The 15,627-nt window shown below is 39.7% G+C and overlaps 1 protein-coding gene across 4 annotated transcripts in view; it reads right to left on the bottom strand.

The window, feature by feature from the left end:
• Window positions 1–15,627, bottom strand: part of RALYL (RALY RNA binding protein like) — a 713,351-nt gene that overhangs the window by 27,943 nt on the left and 669,781 nt on the right. For 3 of the 4 annotated variants that reach the window (XM_055303495.1, XM_055303499.1, XM_055303498.1), the window contains one exon: window positions 11,743–11,915. The exons of the other annotated variant lie outside the window; for it this stretch is intronic. In XM_055303495.1, the coding sequence (XP_055159470.1) occupies window positions 11,743–11,915 (173 nt within the window). The remainder of the gene's footprint in view (window positions 1–11,742; window positions 11,916–15,627) is intronic. 4 annotated transcript variants of the gene reach the window in all.

The following is a 15,627-nucleotide window of genomic DNA, read 5'->3' as shown; positions in this document are numbered from 1 at the left end:
AATGACCTAGTGACTAAGTTATAATGAAAACTGTTTGCTTCTCTGCTTTGTATAATAATCCTCTAAATCACAGAGGACATGCATACAAAAGTAATGTTTAGAACCCAATCTGATTAGAATACACAATAAAATTGTGCTTAACAAATAGTTTGAGGGAAGCCAAAAACATTTTCCTCTCTTTCTTTAAATATTCATTAACATTATAACATTAACACGAGCTAAGCACCATACTAAGGAAAACTAAAAAATAAAATAAATCCCAAGAAATTCACAAATCAATAAGCCAGAAAGCAAGGAAATCGCTAATTACAATATAGCAAGTCAGTATGCTGAGATATATATTGAAAAGAAAGAAGCAAACCCAGATGTGTCCAGGACAATTTGGGGGATTTGTTCAGGGATGGATTCATGACATGTGTGACAAGGATGTGTTAACCAGCCAGCTAAAATAAAGAGTGGGGAAGGGTATTCAAATTAGAAGGGACAGCATATACATACAGCATGACATAGCATGTCTAGGACCATCAAGTAATCCAGCATCCCTCTGTCTAACCCACCTCATCCACTCCTCTACCCCCGGCCATATGTGGGATACTGTGCTATGCGTGAGGGATCCAAAACCATAAGACATCCTCCGGACTGCAAGGGGCTGTTAGTCTAATTGGAGAAAGAGACTTTTTTGAAAAGTAGGAGCAACAATGAAGTGAGTGTTCTAACAAAAGTCTGTGTGAGCTCTGGAGGATTGCACTAACTCTAGCTGGGACTATCAGGAAGGTTTCTAGAGGGGTCATTATTGGAGCTGAGGAATGAACTCAATGTGGGTGTTCATCTGAATGAGGAAAGGAATGACATTCCAGGAAAGTTAATCCCTGCCCTTAACCCTCTCCCCGCAGGCAACCTATGTCCACTTAAATGCAATCATGCAGTATTGTGCTCGTTGATACAAAGCATTTTTCCCTCAGCATAATTTTTTAAAAGGATTTTCTGTATTGTTGCATTTATCAGTAGCTTGTTCCCTTTTGTTGCTGAAAAGTGTCCAATGTATGGATCTATAATCACACTTTATACACCCATTTTTTGATTGATGGATTGTTTCTAGTTTTTGGATATTCTGAGTAAAGCTGCTAAAACGTTCCTACACAGTTACTTTCCAGACATATATTTTCATTTCTCTTGAATGCTTAGCAGTTGAACTTCTGGCTCACTATGTCTAGTTTTATAAGAAATGCCATACGTTTCTAAATGGTCACTACATTGTATCTTCCTACCAACCACGTTGGAGAGTTTGAGTGCTCTGCATCTTTGCTGACTTTTAACTAGATCAGTCCATTTGGCCATCCTGGAGGACATGCAGTGTTACCTTTTTGCAGTTTTTTAAAAAATATATTTTATTTATTTATTCAAGAGAGTTACACAGAAAGAGGCAGAGACATAGGCACAGGGAGAAGCAGGCTTCCTGCAGGGAACCCGATGTGGGACTTGATCCCAGGACCCCAGGACCACAACCTGAGCCAAAGGCAAATGCTCAACCACTGAGCCACCCAGGTGTCCCTCTTTGCAGCTTTAATTTGCATATTCATGAAGACTAATGATTTGAGGGAGTTTTCATGTGCTTACTTCCTCTTTGGTGAAGTATCTATTTGCCCTCCTTCTTCATGTACCATGTGCTCTATCTCAAGGATTCTCAACCCTGGCTGCGCATTGAAAGATCTTTGGATTTTTGCTTTGGCTTCACCCCCAGACTGACTGAATTGTTACAGGTTGAGGGCCCTGTCATTGGTATATATATATATATATATATATATATATATATATATATATATATATACCGACTCTTGGTGATTCTATGTACACCCAGGTTTGAAAACCTTACTGCTAGACCTGCCCTATGACCCAGCAATTGCACTGGTGGGGATTTACCCCAAAGATACAGATGCAATGAAACGCCGGGACACCTGCATCCCGATGTTTCTAGCAGCCATGTCCACAATAGCCAAACTGTGGAAGGAGCCTCGGTGCCCATCGAAAGATGAATGGATAAAGAAGATGTGGTCTATGTATACAATGGAATATTACTCAGCCATTAGAAACGACAAATACCCACCATTTGCTTCGACGTGGATGGAACTGGAGGGTATTATGCTGAGTGAAATAAGTAAATTGGAGAAGGACAAACATAATATGGTCTCATTCATTTGGGGAATATAAATAATTGTGAAAGGGAATAGAAGGGAAAGAAGAAATGGGTAGGAAATATCAGAAAGGGAGACAGAACATGAAGACTCCTAACTCTGGGAAACGAACTAGGGGTGGTGGAAGGGAAGGAGGGCGGGGGGGTGGGGGTGACTGGGTGACGGGCACTGAGGGGGGCACTTGACGGGATGAGCACTGGGTGTTATTCTGTATGTTGGCAAATTGAACACCAATAAAAAATAAATTTATTATTAAAAAAAAAAAAGAAAACCTTACTGCTGTGGTCCAGTGGTTCTCATCCACAGGTATCAGAATCACCTGGAGGGCTTGTTGAAAAACACAGATTGCTGAGCTCCACCTCCAGAGTTTCTGATTCAGTGAGTCTGGGTCAGAGCCTAAGAATTTGCTTTTCTAACAAGTTCACACACGGTGTGATGCTGCTGGTTCTGGGACCACCATCTGAGAACCAAATTCTCAATAGACCCCAAATTCTTTCGAGCCGTTCTTGCTGTGCCGCTGTATTCTCTTACCCCTGTTGAGATGCCATCTAACTCTTTGTGTTCCTTGCACGTGCTTTTTCATTCTCCAAGAACCAGCAGGAGAGTCACAACCTTCATGAAGTCAGCTCAGATTCATTTGCTCTATCATTTCCCTGCCACACTCTTATTGTCATGATTCACGTGGTAACTGTATTTATCACACTGGTTAATATGTGTTTATTTGTTCTGGCTGCAGCGCTCCCCTCTTCCACTCAGTGAGAATGCTATAAAATCAGAAACCACTATGCCTTGTTCTTTGAATCTTTAGCAACAAACAATATCTGGCACATTACCAAGTTTCTACTATTTTATTAAAAAATTTTTTTTGATTATTGTTTCAATGAATGAGTGGCTGGATGACTAATAGGAAATGTAATTATGTAAGGCTTCTCACGTACTCGGATTTTTTAAAACTACAATTGACCATCTGTCATAACATTGGCGCCCAGATCATAGGAGCCAGAGAGCAAATCTACAGCAACAACTAAAAATAAAAGCCACATATCATCACAGGCTACAGTGAGCATTATCTTTTTTTTTTTTTTTTTGAAGAAAAGAGAAAGCATAAGAAGGGGACTTGAAAGGGATTCTTTTGAATTGAATAAGTCAGCAAGTATAAAATCAAAGAAAAATTTAACAAGATAAAAGCAGTGTATGATTTTTCTGAGAATATTACATTTGTTTCCCAAAGGCTTTCTTATCAAATAAGAAGTGCTTTGTAAAAAATGGAATCTTCAGAGATTTAAAAGAAACAAAGTTCCATATGGAAATTGTTGCTAGAAATGTTGGGAGGTTTTATTGAAAGATTCACTTGCAAGCTGAGATGATAATGATAACAGCAATGATAACAATCTCCTTGCTCACACTGTGTGTGCCCGAGACTTGAAGTGCCGCTCATGAGGTAGATATGATTATTCCGGTTTCATAAATGACAAAACAGAGGCTGAAAGAAGTTAAATAATTTGTTCAAGGCCAGTACTCAACCAATTTTTATGGAGGTTTGCAGATGAATTATGGGAAGCCCTGGTGAATTATGAATTTTGGACAAATACCAGAAGGGTTTTTGTTTGTTATAAACATGTCTCGTGTAATATGTGGGACATGATTATATTGAAAAATTATGCAGTTTGTTTGAAATTCAAATTTAAATGGGTGTCCTGTATTTTTATTTGCTAAATCTGAAAACCCTACTTGTATTACACTTCAGAAAAACTGGCAGCAGAGCACTAGGTTGCCTTGCGTCCTAATTCTCTCTTAAATAAAGGCAATCCCCAACTCACTCACGTGAAATTTATGGGCCAAGCTTCAAACAGTAAGCATGGCATCAAGGCCCTTTGTGATCTGGACTCCACCTTCCTGTTCTCCCACTCAGGGGTGTGACAAGCACCAAGGCTCTGAGGCAAGAGCTAGACCTGTGGGCCTGGAGGCCAGTGTGAGTGGGCGAGAAGTGGAGCCAGAGCAGGTTACATAATGCAGGGCTTTGGAGATCACTGTGAGGACACATGTTTCCACTCTGAGTGGGGTGGGCAGCACTTGGGGAGTTTCTAACAAAACGACATGACCTGGCTTAAGTCTTAATGGGAGCAAACTGGCTGCTGTTGGGAAAACCATGTTGAAGAAGTGGGGATGTACTGCAGACAACTCAGGTGGCTACTTTTCTCGAGGGTGGACTTCTTGTCAGTGCGTTCGGGCCTCAAGTGGCGCTAGGCTTTGCTTTGGGTGTCCCTTCCAACTTGGAGCTGGGGAGAGGGGCACTGCTATTCCAGCTTTAAGGTGGACCCTGGTTCTGTTTCATGCAGAGGGTGATGTTTTCTCCCAAGGGAAGCAGCAAAAGCTGTGGTGAGACCTCACCCTCAAGGGGAGGGCAGCCAGTGGACAGGCGGCAGGGGCACACAATCAGACCTGTGCCCAAGCACAAATGAGACACTTCTTGGGATTCCCGGAAATGACTGGGAGAGATGTGGGGATGGGGCTGGCAAGGTGCCGCGTCTACGCAGAGCTCCATGTGAGGCTGGAAGCCTTTTGTCATTAGTCTAACTGTGGCCTAACTTATAGCCTACCAGATGGGTGAGGAAACATTAGGGTCAGCAAAATTAAATAAATGACGTTCAACAGGATAGGAAGATACAGAAGGAGATCTGACAGGTTGCAGTGCCATATAGAAACCCCACAAACTTCGCAAATTTTTAACTGCATGTCTCCTTTGTGCCATGCATGTGCTTTTTAGACATTACCTCATTCGTTGCTCACTGCAGTCCTTGGACAGACATAGATTATTACCAAGCCCTTTTTACAGATGAAAAAAAGTCAAGACCAGGGAGGACACAGGTAACCAGCTTGTACAGAGTCATGGAGATGTGAATTATTTCTGTCAAACTACAGGGAGAGTTCATTTTTTTAAAAAAAATTAATCTCTGTGCTTAACGTGGGGCTCCCACTCATCACCCTGAGATCAAGAGTCAGTGCTCTCCCGACTGAGTCAGCCAGGCACCCCAGAGTTTGGGTTTTAAAAAACAACTAAGCCGTCAAGCCTCCTGGGGGAAAAAATTATCCTAATGAGCTAGGCATAGTTCTGTAGCTAAAATTAAAATGGCTGAAGTCAAGAGAGATGTCAAACAGAGTAAGTATGAAAATCACTACGAGGAACAGTTATTACCGAGAGACCAGAGCCCCTGAAGAGGACAGCGGGAAGTAGAGATGTCCACCTGTCACACCCCTTGCCTCCCATCTCCCACTTCTGTTGAGAAGAAGAACTGGCCAGTTAGCTGCAGTGGTCCTAGCCATTCATGCTTCAGGAGCAGGCCACCCAGGCCGGGTCCCCTGAAGGACACATAAACCATGATGGCTTACCATGCCCCTCACTCTGTCCAAATTATACATTGACAGAGTCCAAGATGCAGGTGTCTGAAAGCTGCATGCAAATACAGGCCCACATCAAACAGATGAAGTAGCCATCTTCTTGCTTCCTTTGATGTATTCTTCTAATGAATTCAGTTGACACTACCTTTGGGAGTGTGTCTCCCAAGTTCTTGTTGGTCCCCCAGCTTGCATTCAGCCCAAATGATGGAAATGAAAAGAGACAGATGCATGGTTGATAATGGGGATCATCTGGGTAAAGGATTTCATGGGGGGAAAAAAAACCATAAAGTTTCAGAAACAAGGAGACATTTTCAGTCTTGTTCATAAAGACCCCAAATAGCAATCAGAATGCTTTACGCACTTCAGATCTTCAGTGGCATATCAGAGTGCTTGCTTAGAGGTCTCTTCAACTATGGGGTTCCATCTGGGGTCCAGACCTTCCCCACCGTGCACAGAAATTCAATACCTTATGAGCCCAGGCGACTGGCTGAGTTAGAATGTTCTCTTAAATTCTGAATGACGTATTACAACGTAGCACTCAGCTTGCATGCCTAAGTGTTACCCAATCCTGCTAGGTAATTCTACTGTGGATTCTTACTAGATTTACCTGATCTGATTGTATGTAGTCAGCAAAAGCAAAAGTAATTACAAGTAGGATTCAAAAGAGCTCAAATTCTTTATAATCCATTTAAATGTTTCGTTTGTCTATAGTTTCCTTTGCGAACTGAGGGTTTGGCTCTGCGGTTTCAAACCTCAGCCTGATAAAAGTACAGATCTCTGGGCTCTTTCCCAGATAATCTATATCAGCATTTTCAGCAAGCACCTTAGGTATTTGGATGTAAGTCAACCAAGAACTTTGCTTTGGAAAACAATGAAGAGCCTCTCTAAGGCTCTTAGACATATCTGACAGCTTTGTAGTGTCCTGGAGTGTACCCAGAAGCCTTCTCTCATACGCCTGGTAGAGGTCATTTGCCCTTTTGAATTAGCAGAGTCCTAAGCACTTACTTTTCTAGAATATTTCCATTACAGCATAGGCTACTTTTATTTTGGATCATGCTATTTTATATAAAAGGCTGTAACAACTTTGCTGCATATCAAAAAAGTAAAAAAGCTTGAAAGGTCAATGTCTTGTTTGTGAAGTCTCTAGTAGTTTTATAAAAACAAAATGTATCTATCATCTATCCATCCATCTGCCCACCCACCCACCCACCCCCCTACCTGCCTACCATATGAAGTTTCTAACGTCGTTTGAATTTGAAATACGTATTTTATAAAATGATCTGGGAACAACGAGGGCTGATTTTTTGAATATTCTCTTCTCAACCTTAGCACACGCTGTCACTTTAATTTGGCATCCTTCGAGATAGAGTTCCAATCTGACTTTTGCCAGGAGCCTTTCTAGACCATCCTAGCCATGTGTGATTCCCTATTTGTAAACTGTATCTTCGTATGGTTCTTACCGTAACATGCTGCTTTTTAAAAATCTATAGCCTTTATCCTCAGTTTATATCCTTCCTGAGGGAAAACAGGATTTTCCTTCTTTATTTCCCTAGCACAAGCCTCAGTGCCATTCATTAGTGTTCTATCAATAAATATTTGCTAATGGATTTATTCAGAAATAGGAGTATGGTAGTGGTGTGCTAGTGAATGCATAGTTATTAATACAGAGTTAAATTTTAAAGAAGTTCAAGTCTTAATTTCTATGCGGTAATGAAATATGTAGGCATAGATGATTGTGGAATCACAGATGTTTAGCTCTGGCTGGATTCTTATAAATTGACAAGTGCAAGTCTATTTTTTTTTTTTTACACGAGGAAATCAGTGTTCTGCAGGGCACTCAGCTACCTGAAAAAAAGGAATCATTTACTTAAACATTTCATTGCATACCTAAAGCAATAGTTTTAGTTGTCTTTGCATTTTTTGTAGCACCTGGTTCACATACAATAGGCACCCAAATGTCAGGTGAATGGATTGCTTCATGGAAATTGCTTTCTAGAAGTGGATATTTAGAACCAGACCACGAATGGACAGCCCACGCCTTCAGCTCCTCACATGCTCCATGAAGGGGAACCACCACCCACCGCTGTCCCGTTAGCTCATTTTGCTGGATCTCCCTTGTTTCAGATAGAATTCGTGTTTCCTGTTCGTTCCAGATTTTTCTCTGAGCACCTGCCTAAGCACGTGGATACTGGCTCTTCTTTCTGACTCCTACTGCGTGTGCTAAAAACCCAATTCTACTGTATCCTTGCTGAATTTGTAATCAGATCTGCCTGTCTAAGAGAAGATGTATGCTTTTACTTTCCTTTTCAGAAACCACGGATGATTTGATTCATTGGTCTGGAAAGGCGAAAACAGTGGACACCAGACAGAGACGGGTTTTCTCTTGGCCAATCACTACAAGGGACTCCTCAATCTCCATTTAGATTGCTCATCCTCATTTTTTATTTTCCAAGTCATAGAAACAAAAGTGAGATATTAGAGACAGGATTTAATTCTCCAGCATCCTAAGCCCCCAGTTCTAACACAAGGGGTGAGGGGGAAAACCCAAGTACCTCCAGGCAGCAATAGTGCTAGTCAGTTGCTTTCTGTGTATTTGGGGTGTAAACCAAGCACCATGGCTTGGACTTATTCTCTTGGCTACATGAGACCCTTGTTCCTTCAGATGTGGTGTTCCTGGAACACAGACTGACTCAGAGTAAAGATCGAACAGAACAGAATTTTAAAATTTTTGATCTAGGCAACCCGGGTGGCTCAGCGGTTTAGCGCCGACTTCAGCCCAGGGTATGATCCTGAAGACCCAGGATCGAGTGTTTCTCCCTCCTCCTGTGTCTCTGCCTCTCTCTCTCTGTGTGTGTCTCTCATGAATAAATAAATAAATAAAATCTTAAAAAAAATAGAATAAAATTTCTGATCTAAACCTTACTATTTTGCAGATAAAGCTGAGACTCAGAGAAGTTATTTGTTTTAAGGTGATTCATTTGGATAGTGACAGATCTGGGACTAACCTGGCTGTGCTGTCTTTTTCACGGCAGCTGACTTTTGGCTAACTGTCTCACTCTTTTCCTTCTTTTACTTACTTTTTTACTTTTATCTGATATGTGGAGTGATTTCATGCCCATGGAGATGACCAATCTTGCAGCTGAGCCTCAAAGTTCTTTGAATCCTTCATATGTAGTTACTTTTGCTCTGATCACACTTCCATCACCGCCTCCTATGGATCTTATCACTAACTGTCACATGTCTGAAATATCTCCATCTCTAAGCACAGCTTTCACTTCTCTCATATGCATTTCATTTCGGCTCCCTTTAAAGGCATAGACTTTACCTTTCTTCCTCTGTTTTCTCCTGGCCAGCCTCCTCTGTGTTTTTGTCTTCCCTGCTCAGGTTCAATTCCATGATTCATCTAGTTAGCCAGTCTTTACTAACTAATGTCCACAGTGCTCTTTATTTATTGCTTTTCTTTGCACTTATCTGACAAAAATCCAACTGAATATATTGGCTTTCTCCATGCTTCTATCATGGCTGAGATAAGCCAATGGAGGAAATCCCACACTCTGGGCTAATTGATGCCTCTACAATAGTGGTTTTCAAAGTGTGGTCCCTAGATGGGCAACATCAGCATGACTGGGAGCTTGTTAGAAATGCGAGGTCCCAGACTCACTCAGCATACTGCATCAGAAACTCTTGCAATGAAATACAACAATCTGTATTTTAACAAGTTCTCTAGGAAATCCTGATATACCCTAATGTTTGAAAAATACTACTGTATGAAACCTTTGTCTTTAACCTCAATTGGCTATTAACAGTAGCTGCCAATCTTCATATGCTTTCTAAATTAGTGATCCCCTAAATTTTACATACTGGCTTCTTTAAATCTCCATTCTCCTCCAATCTGTGGTCCTGCCTGTCTCTCCTCACTCTCTAGAGACTATCCCCCTCTGACTTAGAGTTTGTGCTTGAACTCCCTCAAACAATGCCACCAAATCCTCAGGCATATTGTAGCTAGTTACCATGGAAGAGTGTTCCTCTTCCTGTTGAAGGCCAGCCCCATACACCTGTGCTCTACATTCCTTTCCCTTCATCATCAGGAATTTTCTCCCTTTCTCTTCATTAAGTTCTCTCTCTCTACTGGCATCTCTCACCCAATCTCATCACAATTTACATTCATACACTTGGGGACTTGGAAGGGTCATAAAAAGCGCTATAGGATTTTAAGCAAGGGAGTAACATTATCTGATGTATAGTTAATAAAGATTTTTATCTTTCTTGTGTGGAAAATGGATTTCATGAGCTGAACCAAGAAAATCAGTTTGGCTGTAGTGGAGATGTAAGTAGCTTTGGGTTATGATTTGGAAGTAGAATTAATGGGGGAGGGTGGAGAGAATCAAAGGTAATCCTAGCCTTCCTGGTTTTAACAACTGTGTGGATAATGAAGTTGTTTACTGGAATGAGTAAGACTGGGAAGGGATAAGATGACTGGAAAAAAACCAAGAATGTTTTGGTCATGTTGAGTTTCAACTGTTTATTGGAGGAAATCTATGAAGAGATAGGCATCTAAATGCTCAAGATGGAATTCCAGGAAGAAATTAGTAATACAAATTTAAATTTAGGAATCTTTGGCCTATAGGTGACATTTAATGCTGTTATTTAATGACATCAACCTGGAAAAGTGTAGAAAAAGAAGGTACCCTATGACAAAGCCCTGGGCTACTCTAATATTTAAAATGAGACTATGGAGTGAAAGTTTCTAACATAGGAAAATGAGAATGAGCAGTTGGTTATGGAAGGAGAATTCTGAGAAATTCTCCTAATCAATTCTTAGCCAGATTCTGCTGGGAAGTAAATGACAATACGAAGAGGTAACCATTGGAAATGGCAACGCAGATGGCTCCAGAGACCTTGGCATAAGCACTCACAATAGAATGGTAGAAACAGAAATCTGATTAGAATGGGCTGAGGAAATTAAGTTATTGAACTAAAGTCCAGCTTGAGGAAAAGCTGAAAGATCTGTCAGTACTTCACTCTAGTCCCTGCTTAATAGATTCCTGAAATCAAAACCATCCTTAAAAGGGACAAGTCCTTCTAACTGATGCCGACTTTTGGAGAATTAAGGGTGGTTATTAAAGACTCTAACGACTATGTGAAAAGTTTAAATGAGGTCCCATACAATTTAAACAGAATTGGAATGTTAAAAATCAATATAGGGTTTCCTAAATGAAACTATTGATCGGGTGGTTACCATACCAAAACAACAAACACCATCACAAAGTTAGTTAAGCAACAATAGGTATTATAACAAATTGGAATCTGATACTACCTGGAATAAGTCAAGTTTAATATGATCAGTCCACAGATATTTGAGAGTTGGCAACACACACACACACACACACACACACACACACACACTCACATTTTCCCTCTTATCATTTTTATTAGTCAAACCCTTTAAGATAGTATATTTAATTTCATGGATGATAAAATATGAGAGATTGCATCTTCATCAGCATATATTTACCAAGTCTCTGGTGTATGTATATAGGAAAGGATATCAGAAATGAATACTATTTTTATCACAACATTAGGAAAATGAAGCATATAAAGAATCTAGTCTTGGCTAAATCCCCAGCTCATAAAAAAGGGCTACCAAATGCACCAAGGATGGTGAACTGGCCATATATGAAGGGTCATCTTAGTCTGCTGACTATAGAAACAACTGTTGGCCATACAGCTAGTAAAGATAATTGTCATCACTGAATGCACTATTTAATAAGAGAGGGAGTCATGTATCTTCCACTAGATGGTCATTTGTTGCCAGGATATTATAACCACATAGAGTTCACATATAACTGCTCATGCAAGATTTCTTCCAAGATGGAGCATTTGGGAAAGACAATCTTTCATTGCACTTTAAATATAATTAATCTCAAATGTAATATTTCAATGGGCCATTCATTTACTCTGTCATATTTTAAGTTAGCAGAAATGTATTGAGCACTTATTATGTGCAAAGCACTGTACTGATGTTGCCTTACATATATGCATATAATAAAGAACTAAGCTCCAAATATTTAATCTTTATTTTAGAATGAATGAGCTGCTGACATGCTGGTGCTGTTATCAAAGGATGTGAACACCAAATGTTAGGTCCTACCAGCTCATGACCCCCATCTTCATCGAAGTCCTCCTCTATCCCATCAGTCATTTCTTCTCCATCCGCATCTGGCCCTCCTTCAGCAGGCTCCTCTGTAGAGTGATCTGCATTCTCTGACACACATTCATCTTGGATCAGCTCTATACTCTCTTCCAATTGCTTCTTCTGAGCTTCTGGGGGGGGAGAAAGCAAATGACTACTACCTTGGGTTGCTCATGAGCCATCTGGATAAACTATGAAAAGACAGTCTATGAAAGGCTAAACTCTGTGTGAGGAAGATAAGGTAATATAATATTCTAGATGAATTAATTTATTCAGTCAGGTAAATTATGTACCTATACCTATGTGCATTTTCATGTAAGTAAATTTATTTTTAAACGGAATCATCAAAAATTAGGAAGTCCAGATGGTACTAGTATATAAAGAAATAAAGATTTACATATTAAGTAGATGGATCTTCCCGGCTATATATATTCTTTTCTAATAGGGACATTCTCTCTGAGGGAAAAAATACAGCAAAAACAAAGGGCAAAAATCACATAAAACATAGAGCTTGTTCACTCAAGGAGGAAAGATGAAGAAAGCTCACTGACAAGTCCAAATCTAAGTGAAAAAGACAAAAATTCACTGAGGGAAAAAAAGTACAAAAGCACACGTGTTGTCTTTCAGACAACTTGTCTACGTGAACAATACTCTGACATATTAGAGTCTAAATTCTGTTGGCAGATGTAGTTAACTACAACGGTTGAGAATAAAATTCTGGTGTTACATTTACTGGCTTTGTGATGCAAAGCCAAAATGGTTAACCCTCCTTGTGCCTTAAGTTTTCTCATCCATACAATTAGGATAACTACTTAACTTCCAGGGTTTGGAATAGGAAATCAATGAGTGTAGTAGAGTTATTTGCAAATAATAAGTGCTCAACAAATGAAGCTACATCCTACATTAATAGAATCCCTCTAATTACCAGGGTGTGCGCATTCAATTTACAGAAATTCGCCCAGATGGGAATTATGCTGACAACATAATAATTATTTCCCCTAGTGGTTGGTTTTCATTTCCTGTGAAAATATCAAGAAGCAGTAGGTACTGAATAAACGAGATCATTTAATGTACCTCCTTCTCTAACTTGCTCCTATGTATAACGTGGCTATCTCAAAAGCTGTGTGGTTTGCACTCATTTTGGTTATTATTTTACCAATTATCCCATTATTTGAGTTTTAAGAGATGCTACATTTTAAGTTATTTATTTATGTTTTATGGCATTAAAGGTCATTGATAGAGCCAAATAAATTGAGGCTTTCCTAGTCTTTTTCATAATGTGAGTTACAAAGAAAGTAAGCATTGATGTACATATATTTTGACTCGGCATAAATCTTTTCAAATACAACTAACGTATAAATCAATAAACTGGTAAAAAATGATATATAAATAAGCATGTATCCTCTTCTATAAATTGTTTAAAATTTGAATAAATGTTACTCATATAAATACATGTGTTCTTGTATTTTAATTCTCCAAATAATAAAGTTTATGTATTGAAAATAAGGCAGAAGGATAGGGTTGTGCCCTGACCCTGCTGTCAGAGGACAGGATTCTAGTTCCAGTTTAGCTACTTACCAGTGGAATCATGAGCACTTGGACTGAGTCTGTTTTGGCCACTTGGTCAAGACATTTAAACACATTAGGTCAACCTTTCTTCCTCTATATAAAAGCTTTCATGAGAATACCTACCTCTGGGGTTTGCTGTGAGGATTAACAGAGTTTATACTTGGGAAATGTTCTGCACACTCCAAAGGACTACGTGAATGTGCAACAGTACAGAAAAGGAGACTGCACACTCTTCAGCGTGAATAGGTGAAGATAACAACAACAGTAAGCATGAAGCAGGAGGCATGGTCCGATTAGGGAATAACAGTGAAAAACTTGTGGGGCTGAAGCTCCATTTCAGAGGAGAAGAAGGGCTGGTGGTTCCAAAAAGGCTAAAAGTAATTAATGACACGCATCTTAAAATGACAAAACCTAGGCTCTTTTACTTCACATTTACTTTTCACATATAGATCCAGCCCATGCATTCCGAGATGTTTTCCTATCAACTTGTTTCTGTTTTCTCCACTGAACAACATAACTAATGTTAGTGGTGATGCATATTCTAATTTTAAAGCTACATTATTTATCTTTGTAAATGTGAGTGTCCACATGAAAGCAAATAGCGTAAATTCCCTTTTCTCTGATGTCTACATTGCTTTTAGCATAGGAAGTCCTGTGAAGACTCTAAAGTGATTATTGTCAAACTTAACCAAAAAAGTCTAATCTGGAGAAGATGATCCAAGTATCTGGATTAAAAGGGAGGCAAATCGGAAAAAAAAAATAAAATAAATAAAAGGCAGACGAACCAGGCAAGAGATACAGACCAAACGTGTGCTGAACTTAAGTGTTACTGAAAATTGCTAGGTTTTATTCATCTCACCTTCCTTCTACATATCAGCTCCCTCTACAGTTTTTTTTAAAGATTTTATTTATTTATTCATGAGAGACACAGAGAGAGAGGCAGAGACACAGGCAGAGGGAGAAGCAGGCTCCATGTAGGGAGCCTGATGTGGGACTCCATCCCAGGACTCCGGGATCACGCCCTGGGCCAAAGGTAGGCGCTAAACCACAGAGCCACCCAGGGATCCCTACAGTTCTTGACCTTTAACCATACCTACACACCTATAACCAGGACCGACGGAGAAAAAGCTGTGATGATCAGACTAGTCTGAGCACTGAAGAAGTTTTGAATCTTCTGAGGTTAATCACATCCTATGCTCTACCCTCTAGTCTCTACTACCACTGACCCCGTGGGCAGCACAATGTTATTTAGCAACTCTGCTTTTTGACCCTTCAGTCTTTCTCCTAAGAGTGATTTTTGTATTTATCACTTGGCCCCTCCCTTTTTGCCATTCTAGGTCACCATGCTACTTGTTCAAAATACTATTGCTCAGGGTGCCTGTGTGGCTCAAGTGGTTACGCATCTGCCTTCTGCTCAGGTCATGATCCCGGGATCCTGGAACTGAGCCCCATGTCTGGCTCCCTGCCCAGTGGGGAGTCTGCTTCTCCCTCTGCCCCTCACTCTGCTCATCCTTTCTCTCTCCCAAATAAATAAAATCTTAAAAAAAATACCATTGTTCTCATGACCTGGTTCTAGTATTTAGACGATGAGAGAAGAATGGATGTTTGGGATTGGACAATTATTATCCTATACAGAATAAATGTACAGGAAAATTTTTACAGGAAAAATGTCTTGAGTCCTACAACTTTTCCTGAAGCCAGACTTTCTCAATTTTAGGTCGTTATGTTTATTTTTTGTTATAATACACAACTGTATTTTTGCTTAGGATTAATATTATTTTGGAAATTCATTTGATATGACATATACATTTCTTCTCTAATGATTTCAGAAATATTTTTTTCTCTGGGAACCCTTATGTTTTAATGTTGAAAGTAATATTCTGCCCCCCCCCTCTGGAAAATCTTTGATCAAAGAAGCATGGAAGATTTTCAGAGAGCTCATGTAGGATCAGAACTTAAAAGATGAGTAGCCCTCATTTGGCTTTGTATATCAATTTGTTGGAGTTATGTTTGTAATCCTAGCTGATTCTCCTGATCTTCCTACCTGAATGAAATCCCTTCTTTCCTGAGCAACAAAGGCCCAGATCAAATGCTGTGTTAGAGTCAGTCTACTGTTGTTTTACCTTTTTTTCCAGGGGGCTAAAGTTTCCTTAATATTTGAGCTATTGTCTCAAAAGGTCATTGTCACAAAGAGGATAATATAGAGATTAATCTTCTGTAAAGTGAAAAATGCAATACAGGTCAGTTATCAAGAAATAGTTTGATTTGCTCTGT

Source organism: Nyctereutes procyonoides, unplaced genomic scaffold (genome assembly GCF_905146905.1).
Source record: "Nyctereutes procyonoides isolate TBG_1078 unplaced genomic scaffold, NYPRO_anot_genome, whole genome shotgun sequence".
Classification (NCBI taxonomy): Eukaryota; Metazoa; Chordata; class Mammalia; order Carnivora; family Canidae; genus Nyctereutes; species Nyctereutes procyonoides.
Note: the sequence above shows the minus strand (reverse complement) of the source record. Positions and strands in the feature narration are given on the sequence as shown.